Source organism: Salvelinus sp. IW2-2015, linkage group LG22 (assembly GCF_002910315.2).
Source record: "Salvelinus sp. IW2-2015 linkage group LG22, ASM291031v2, whole genome shotgun sequence".
In the NCBI taxonomy this organism is placed as follows: domain Eukaryota; kingdom Metazoa; phylum Chordata; class Actinopteri; order Salmoniformes; family Salmonidae; genus Salvelinus; species Salvelinus sp. IW2-2015.
Genome location: NC_036862.1, coordinates 10,653,978 through 10,664,350, shown reverse-complemented (window position 1 = coordinate 10,664,350; position 10,373 = coordinate 10,653,978). Strand labels below are relative to the sequence as shown.

The 10,373-nt window shown below is 47.6% G+C and overlaps 1 protein-coding gene across 1 annotated transcript in view; it reads right to left on the bottom strand.

Moving 5' to 3' along the window:
* The window catches only part of LOC111949738 (rap1 GTPase-activating protein 2-like), a 62,625-nt gene extending 61,682 nt beyond the window's left edge, over nt 1-943 (bottom strand). The window contains exon 1 of the mRNA XM_070433967.1: nt 638-943. Within this exon, the coding sequence (XP_070290068.1) occupies nt 638-783 (146 nt within the window). The 5' untranslated portion in view covers nt 784-943. The remainder of the gene's footprint in view (nt 1-637) is intronic.
* Nucleotides 944-10,373: the final 9,430 nt, after the last annotated feature.

Genomic DNA, 10,373 nt, shown 5'->3' with positions numbered 1-10,373 from the left:
CTGTCGAACACTCATCTTCTTTGGTCTGTTAACATTGAGGCCAGTTTGCCTATCCGTTCCCTTGCCTATCCGTTCCTTTCCAACCAGTTTGAGTCTTCAGCAACCGTTCCATTGTGTTCTGGAGACAGTACAGAGAGAGGGGGTAAATGGAAGCCATACCTACATAGAGCCACATAGCATTAAACAACACAGTATGTTGTATCGTAAGTGGAGTGGCTCCAGCTATAGCTGAGGGTACAATACGTTGAAGAGGCACTCATAGTGCTCTCTCTCTCTCCTCTCTCTGTCTCTTTTCTCTTTTACAAGCTCTCAATTGACACCTCCTCACCTTTAACTTCGCTCGCTCTCTCCTGTCATTTCCCTGACCCAGATATGCACATACTGACACCAGTGGTGTCAAGAACAACACACACACACCAGCCACGCTAAGGACCCAGACAAAGACAAGGCACACACAAGCATCGACCTGTGCGTACAATCACCACTTACAGACAGCCTGACACTAACAACGGCAGGCAATTAAAGTTGCTCTGAAAGCTTAATTTAACACCGCAGTGCAGAGTGTGTGAACCTCTGAGGCAGGCAGGTTGCCAACCAGACCAGCCAGGAGACCAAACAGCAGAGAAAGTTCACCCACCGCTCTCTCTCTCTCTCCTGCTCCCTCTCTCTCTCCTTCGCTCGTCGCGACTTTTGCAGAAGTCCGATTAGAATCACCGCGGCCCGGATCCCAGCCTTTTTAGAGTGGACCCTCGGAGGAGCGGGCTCGGGAGTGGTGCCTGACATGGTGTCTGGTTGTGGTTCTGGATCCAGACTGGGTTGTGCTGTGGTCCCTGATGGGTTAGTCCTGGTCCTAACGGACCACACTGTACAGCAGCACTGCCACACACCACCTCACCGGCACAGGCAGACTGACTGGATCTCTGCATCTCTGTCTACCTCTTTCTTTCTCATGCGCTCTCCCTCTCCCTCACTCGCTCCCTCCTTCCCAACTCTCTCTCCCTGCCCACCTCAGCCTGATAGGCAGGGCTTGGTGTAGGCTCTGCCCCTTTCTCCTCCTCCTGCCTCACTCTCTGTGTGCTTTTACAGTCTGGACTGCTTTCACTTGCACATAACTGCTTTGTGTGATTTGAGATTACTGCTATGTGCTGTTTGTCATACCGCATGTAACGTATGGCTAATGGCTCCTACTTTTGCGGTCCATATTTCCTATCTAATCTCCTCTGTGACCTTGTTCCATTTCGCCTCTGTGTTTTTTTGACACTCTCTCTCTTCGTGAAATCTCAATTTAAACAGCATATCAGAAGCCTTCTGTGGTTGCCAAGAACATTTGAATTGAAGCAGAACAGCACAGAACAAACATCTCTCTCTCCATCTCTCCATCGATCTCTGTCTCTCTCCATTTCTCTCTCCTCATCTCCCTCAATTTCCCTCTCCCTCCACCTCATTCTCTCACTCTATCTCTCTCTCTTTCCTCCTTTCTCTCACTCTCCGTCCATGCATCCCTCTCTCCCTCCCTCAATTTCTCTCCCTCCCTCCATCTCTCTTCCTCTCCCTCCCTCCATCTCTCTTCCTCACTCTTCCCTCCATCTGTCTTTCTCTGCCTCCCTCCATCCCTCTTCCCCTCTCTTCCCTCCATCTCTGTCTGAGACCAGCTGATGCTCTAGCTCCGCCCCAAAGCTTGGCAAACACGAGTCACCATCATTCTTACCCAGAACCCAGTGCAGCCAGCAACACGTTATATTTCTGTTCTCCTTCCATCTCTGTCTGAACTCCTCCTTTGGCCACTTGTTTGCCTTTCATCTCCTCTCTGTTTGACAGCTCAAGGATTTACATGAATGGTGGTGTTTCTCACCCCCCTCTCTCCTCCTATTGTCTGCCGTCTCTCCTGTGCACTACGGTACAGTAGTGCACTCTCAAAGGCCCTTCTGTATGGACAAAGCTGCAGGTGTCTTCACAGACTCAACACTGGAGGGTCCATAGAAACATGTATGTGGATAACAGAGTGTGAGAGCCCATAGTGTGGGGAGGTTATGGTATGATAATGCCTGTCCGTTGGTCTGCATTCTGTTAGTGGGAATGGATGTTTGTTACTATGGCGGAATACCTCTGATAACAAGTGATGATATCCTGTATTGTTGATGAATATAACAACTTTCGCATCCCTACAATTATATATATATCTTTTTGGAAATACGAGTGATCCTTTGTAGCTCAGTTGTTAGAGCATGGAGTTTGCAACGCCAGGGTAGTGGGTTTGATTCCCAGACCCACCTCTACGAAAAATGTATGAACGCATGACTGTAAGTCACTTTGGATAAAAGTGTCTGCTAAATGGCATATTCATATTATTAATGAATAATTGATTTATAATAGCTCTGATATTTGCCCTGCCACGACAATCTCCCTTGGAAATCAGTGGCAACCCAAGTGAGACTTAGGAGACCGGAGGAGATGAGGTAAAAGTTTTGGTTGTTCCTGCTCAATTAAGCTAATTACCACATTTTAGTGATTATGACAAGATTGTTGAGATGTGTGGTTGAGTTGCACATAGTCATAATAGTATATGAGTCATGTCAAGGTAAAGTAATTGTTTTAGATTGTACCCAATAATACCCAATTAACTACTTATGTTAATTGACTTTCATATGCTTTATTATATGTCAGACTCATCTGTCTGTAGAGCTGATCAGAGATCTGTATCCCAGCTGAGAATTCTCCAAGCCTCCCCTGTGTGTGTGTGTGTGTGTGTGTGTGTGTGTGTGTGTGTGTGTGTGTGTGTGTGTGTGTGTGTGTGTGTGTGTGTGTGTGTGTGTGTGTGTGTGTGTGTGTGTGTGTGTGTGTGTGTGTGTGTGTGTGTGTGCATGCGTGCAGATGTGTGTGTGTGTCAGCGAGGCTCTGGGGTGACAGCGAGACAAACAAGTCCCCACTCCTCCCACCAGGTTCCACAGGGGCTTCTGTAAACACATGAACACACACACTTCACACACCTCAGCCCTCCCATTCCTCCTCCTCTCCCAGTCCCACCCTGAGTCCTCTCCTCCTCTCCCCCACCACTGGGTAGATCATTTCATACGCCTCCTCCAACCCGATCACTCGGGGCTTGTGTGCTTGTACGTCAGCAGGTGGGAAATGGGACGCCTGTATCCCAGGCTGTCAAACAAACAGAAGCAGCTGTGACAGCCACCGTTCCTGTCTGATACACACACATAGAGATTGACACACAAGCATACACGCACATACTAAGCACTCTACCCAAGGGTGCACTCACACACACAACACACACACAACACACACCTCCAACACACACACACACACACACACACACACACACACACACACACACCCACCCACACAGCTCCCCCAGTGTGGATTTAATGAAAATACACCACTCTGCCACCCTGGCACGCTCTGCCGTCGTCACACACAAACAGCAGGGCTTACAAGAGACCGCAATGCCAACCAGCCACTCCAGCCATCCTACCACCTCACTACGCCACGTCACAGTGTCATGCAAAAGCCAAATCAAATCATATTGTATTCATCACATGCTTCGTAAATAGCAGGTGTGGACTAACAGTGAAATACTTACTTTACCACCGTGTCTCATAATGACCATCCTACCCATGCTAGACTACGGAGACGTCATTTATAGATCGGCAGGTAAGGGTGCTCTCGAGCGGCTAGATGTTCTTTACCATTCGGCCATCAGATTTGCCACCAATGCTCCTTATAGGACACATCACCGCACTCTATACTCCTCTGTAAACTGGTCATCTCTGTATACCTGTCGCAAGACCCACTGCTTGATGCTTATTTATAAAACCCTCTTAGGTCTCACTCCCCCCTATCTGTGATATCTACTGCAGCCCTCATCCTCCACATACAACACCCGTTCTGCCAGTCACATTCTGTTAAAGGTCCCCAAAGCACACACATCCCTGGGTCGCTCCTCTTTTCAGTTCGCTGCAGCTAGCGACTAACGAGCTGCAACAAACACTCAAACTGGACAACTTTATCTCCATCTCTTCATTCAGAGACTCAATCATGGACACTATTTGGTAGGCCGTCATTGTAAATAAGAATTTGTTCTTAAATGACTTGCCTAGTTAAATAAAGGTTAAATGTTAAATATATCTATCCCTATGCCATCTCATCGTCCTTGCCACCCAGCGTAGAAACACACACCAACGTACACACACCACTGATTCCACACCAGGAACTTGGCATATGGGAGAGATGACCTTCACAGCTGGTGCAGAGGAACACCCATCTCTGTAGACTACAAACGAGTGCTTTGCTTGCACACTTAACTCGGCACTTTCCCTCTGGCCTCACCCCTCCTCCATCCACTGCTCCCTCGCTCCCCCCTCTCTCTCTCCTCACCTCACACTTCTAGTGTAACAACTACTGTCACGAGACAGCCACAGCCTCTCAAGAACAGGAGCCAACCAAATGATAAAAGATGGCACTCTCACACACACACACACACGCACACGCACACACACACACACACACACATGCATACACAAACACACCCTGTCGGACAAGGTGACTGCGGCCATGGGCCTGTAGGATTTAATGACCAACGGTCGGTGCCAAACTAAACTCACAGGCCCAAAATAGTGGCGGATCGCACAGGGCAAACATGTGGCTCTGGAGCCCGGCCCATTCAAGGAGTTCTGTTTCCCTCCTGCCCTATCAGCACTAATGCCAGGATCTTTATAGCTCCACACACACACATTACTCCTGCCATAAAGTCACTTAAGGATTAACATGTGTGTCTCACGCACACGTGCGCGAATGCACACACGTGCGTGAACATAGAAACTGACACACATAGAAACTGACACACGCGGTAACAGACTAGCAACATTAATGATACGCACCCACACACTGACACACACAGAAACACACACACAGAAACACACACACACACAGACACACACACACACACAGAAACACACACACACGCACACACAGAAACATATATATACATCATACAGCATGATAAATAACATACTGTAAATAACCATCAGCAACATATCACAACCGGGGGGGGGGTCAATATAGTGTATTATGAAACGGTTACAGTGTAGTTCCGACCACGTAATCTGACTGGTCAAAAGTGCGTCCCAGCCTCAACGTTATTGAGCACAACATCAATGCTAGCCTTTGTGTTACTGAAAAATGACCAAATCAATCGTGTATGATAAGCTAAGAGAAGCGAAACGGAATGTAGAGAGAGACACGTGCTATAGTGACTCACAAGCACTTAGAATCCAGAGATACAGATTAATATACATGGAATTACATTTATTTATGACATAACTTGTCATTGACATGCAAGAACATCATACAATATGTGTTTGTTTCAGCAACTGCCTGGCCTTTGTTGAAAAATCTTCCTCTTTTTTCCCAGATGTTTTCTCTACATTTTCTCTTGAAAGCCTGTCTGATGAAGTAGCCTGTTTTCAAGAGGCAAGTGGACAACGACAGCACTTAAACCCTCCCTGGGGCTAACACACTTGTGGATAGGTGTGCAAGCATGTCATCATCATCACACTTGGGTGTCTGGGGGTGCGTGAATGTAAGTGTGTGTGTGTGTGTTTGAACACACCTACTCATTCCAGGGTTTTTCTTTATTTTTACTATTTTCTACATTGTAGAATAATAGTGAAGACGTTGAAACTATGAAATAACACATATAACACACATAATACATCTTGAAATCATGTCAACAATACTACATGTAAATGTAATAGCATGATGTTATGACTGTAATAACATAAATTATACTACGTAAGGGCATATTGTTGTGTCAAATGGAACATAAATTGTTAATTGAAACACACATTATAAAATAGAGTGAATCACGAGATATAGAGTCTCTACAATCGAATTCCTAAAGATTTTGCCCTCAGGCTGAGCTGTTCATTAATTCCGCTCTAGTGAGTGGGACACATTGTGGTAGGACATACTGTAGCCCTGCCCTGTGACCATGTGTCATTACAATGAATTCAGCCCCCCCCCCCCCCGATCCATGTGACTCTCCATCTCTTTTCCCATCTCTCCTCTCTCTCGCTCTGCCTCTATCTTTCCCTCTCTCCCTCCCCATCTCTTTCTCTCGGTGTCTCATCCTCTATCGTTCCATCTCTCCCCCTGTCTCACTCTGCATCCTTTTTTGTTGATTTCTCCCTGTCTCCGTCCTCCCTCTCCCTCCCGCCATCATTCCTCATAGAGATAGGGATGAGGCCCAGAGAGCGAGGGGCTGCTGAGTCCGCCAAACAAGACACCATGTGTTTGTCAAGAAGCGACAGATGGCAAAGGAGGAGAGAGGGAGCAGAGGAGAAAGTTTAGGCGTGACAAATAAGCAATAGATGTAGCAGCTCCGGAACTTTCCATTAGGGGAACAAGTGCCAACAGAGTCAGTTTCAGTCCCAGAGAAGGGTAAGGTGACTTAGGCAGGTCCTTTCCCCATCACCCAATGCATTTCCAGTGTCTTTAAGTGACACAAACTCAGAGTGTTGTAGTTATTTGAAGGTGATTTACTAGATGGGAGGACTGTGTTCTTGCCCCAATGTCACCTGAGGCTCTGTAACACTGGCTCTGCTAAGCTAGGGGACGCCCTCAGGGTACCTTCTACAGCTAAAATGCCATGCACAGAGGACACACGCACACACTAACACACACCAACATACAGTACATGAATGCAGATACAAGCATGCATGCAGGCAGGTGCGTGCGTGCGCACACCCAGACACACACAAACAAACACACAGCTTACTACTGGGCTCAAGCCAAGCGATATAAGAGCAATAAACAAAAGAGAAAGTAGCCATAAAGCTGTTGGGTGGCCGTGAGGAGCCTCTGAGGACTGTGTTCTCTCCTCTTTCTCCATTCTCCTATCCCTCGCTCTCCATTCTCCTCTCTCTCTCTCTCTCTCTCTCTCTCTCTCCATTCTCACTTTCCCCTCTCTCCAATGTCTCTCTCTCTCAGTTCTGCTCTGAATCTCAAAAGGGCCGTCGGCTGGCTGGCTGGCAGCACTTCATCACTCTCCCACAATGCCTCACCTAATCGCCTCTCCTCACCTCAGCCCAGACGACCATTAGGATCCCTCCTCTGCTGCCCGGTGCTCACAGCACTGCCTGTCTGACACCCCATCCATCATGGGTCAATCTGTGCCCTCTGTAGCCAGGCAATGTGACGGAAACCTCTGGTGACACCCACTTCTCAAATGACGCACAAATGACGCCTTATTCTAAGGCATCCGTTGATTAACCTATGCAAACAAATAATCGAATCAAATGAAATTGTATTTGTCACATGCTTCGTAAACAACAGGTGAAACGCTTACTTACGGGCCCTTCCCAACGATGCAAAGGAATAAATATAGAAAATATAATAAATAAACAATGAGTAACTTGGCTATATACACGGCGTACCAGTACCAAGTCGATGTGCAGGGGTACGAGGCAATTGAGGTAGCTATGTACATATAGATAGGGATAAAGTGACTAGGCAACAGGATAGATAATAAATAGTAGCAGCAGCATACAGTATGTGATGAGTCAAAAGCTTTTGTGCAAAGAGTGTCAATGCAGATAGTCCGGGTAGCTATTCAGTTAACTACAATACATAGTATTCTTATGGCTTGGGGTTAGAATCTGTTCAGGGTACTGTTGGTTCCAGTCTTGGTGCATCGGTACCGCTTGCCGTGGGGTAGCAGAGAGAACAGTCTGTGACTTGGGTGGCTGGAGTCTTTGAGAATTCTTAGGGCCTTCCTCTGACACTGCCTGGTATAGAGGTCTTGGATGGCAGGGAGCTGGGCCCCAGTGATGTACTGGGTTTTACGCACTGCCCCAGGTAGCGCCTTGGGGTCGAATGCCAAGCAGTGCCACACTAAGCGGTGATGTAGCCAGTCAAGATGCTCTCAATGGTGCAGCTGTAGAACTTTTTGAGGATCTGAGGGGCCCATGCCAAATCTTTTCAGTCTTCTGAGGGGGAAGAGGCCTACCACCGTTGTGTCGTCGGGAAAACTTAATGACAGTGTTGGAGTCGTGCGCGGCCACGCAGTTGTGGGTAAACAGGGAGTACAGGAGGGGACAAAGCATGCACCCCTGAGGGGCCCCCATGTTGAGGATCAATGTGTTGTTGCCTACCTTCACCACCTGGGGCAGCCCGTCAGGAAGTCCAGGATCCAGTCGCAAAGGGAGGTGTTCAGTCCCAGGGTCCTGAGTTTAGTGAGGAGCTTGGAGGGCACTATGGTGTTGAATGCTGAGCTGTAGTCAATGAACAGCATTCTCACATAGGTGTTCCTCTTGTCCAGGTGGGAGAGGGCAGTGTGGAGTGCAATAGAGACTGCGTCATCTGTGTATCTGTTGGGGCGATATGCAAATTGGAGTGGGTCCAGGGTGTCTGGGATGATGTTGTTGATGTGAGTCCCATCCAGCATTTCATGCTACAGATGTGAGTGCATTTAGACAGGTTACCTTGGCGTTCTTAAGCACAGGGACTATGGTGGTCTGCTTGAAACATGTAGGTATTACAGACTGAGTCAGGGAGAGGTTGAAAATGTCAGTGAAGACACCCGTCAGCTGGTCAGCGCACGCTCTGAGTACACGTCCTGGTAATCCGTCTGGCCCCGCGGCCTTGTGAATGCTAACCTGTTTAAAGGTCCTACTCACATCGGCTACGGAGAGCGAGATCACACAGTCGTCTGGAACTGCTGCCGCTCTCAGGGGCCATATGTTAAAATGGAGGGAGAGATTAAGCAAGATGAAAGCGAGAACAGGTCTCTAACAGGTGTCAAATGAAGAGCTGTCGAAAACAAGGGCTAAAAACAATATACGTCATTTAGCGGACGCTTTCATCCAAAGCGACTTACAGTCATATATTTTACGTATGGGTGGTCCAGGGAATCGAAACCACTACCCTGGTGTTACAAGCACCATGCTCTACCAACTGAGCTAAAATGGAGGGAAGGGATGACAATAATACAAATGTGTGAGGAATAACAAATAGACTTTCTATTATGAGCAGTGATTGCAGTGTCATGTAATCAGAATGTATTTAGCTCATCCCTAGTGCTCGCCTTCCTGCTATGTAGCTCTGGGGCTTTGGAACGTAATTGTTTCTCTCATTCCTCTACGGGAAGAAGAGTCAGCTTCTACTGTACTCAAACACACACACACACACACACACACACACACACACACACACACACACACACACACACACACACACACACGTACACAAACACATATACGTACACCACAGGAGGCTGGTGGCACCTTAATTGGGGAGGATGGGCTCGTGGTAATGGCTGGAACGGAATAGGTGGAATGGTATCAAATACATCAAACGCATGGTTTCTATGTGTTTGATGCCATTCAATTTTCTCCGTTCCGGCCATTATTATGAGCCGTCCTCCCCTCAGCAGCCTCCTGTGACGTACACACATACACACACCTTCCCCCTCCCTTCTTCTATCCCTCTATATCTGAATTGAACAGTTCAAGACTTGTTTTGTTCTGCGACAGTGAGCCCAGTCAGTCCGTCTCCCCTTCTCTTTCTTCATCCTCCGGGAGAAAATGTCATTTATTTCATTTGTGTCATAAATCAATTTCCTGGTTCTCATTTTATTTGCTGAGAGGGATGACAGAGCCAGAGCTGACAGCGGGGTTAACCCCTCACCCACCCTGGTCCTGGGAGCCAGCCACCAGGATGGGAGGAGAGAAGGAGGAGGAGAGAGAAAACAGAGAGAGGGAGGGGGAGGAAGAGAGCAAGGGGGAGAGGGACAGAGAAAGAGAGGAACAGAGAGAGAGAGAGAGAGAGAGAGAGAGAGAGAGAGAGAGAGGTACAGATGAGGGATGGAACACGACCATTTGATTTCACATACCGCGATCCCACTGCCATGAGCCTACCTAGCTATTGAAGCCCTACTGAAAAGCTCCATGCAACAGAATACAAAAGGCATCCAGTAGTATTCCATCCGTAGCTGTGTCAACAAATCTGAACATCCACAGTTACAATACAATAAAAACACTAGTGACAACATCCCCAGGTGTGGATATAAATATGGGGGGGAAATTATCCCTCCTTTGAGAGAGATTTGTTTGGAGCTTAGCTAAGCAGACTTTCTCGGCCGTCTCTGACGCACAAAATGGAACGGGCACCAATTGCCGTTTTTAATAGATTTCTGGCTAGTCATTTATGACTGCAGATAAGAAACACAGAGCTGTGTGTCCCATCTCTGTGGGAGTCGGTGTGTGATCCTGCGGGAGTGTGTGTGTGAGAGAGAGATAAAGGTATTGGGAGAAGATATTGCTGTGTGTGTTGGTGTGTGTGTGTGTGTCGTGTGTGTGTGTGTGGTG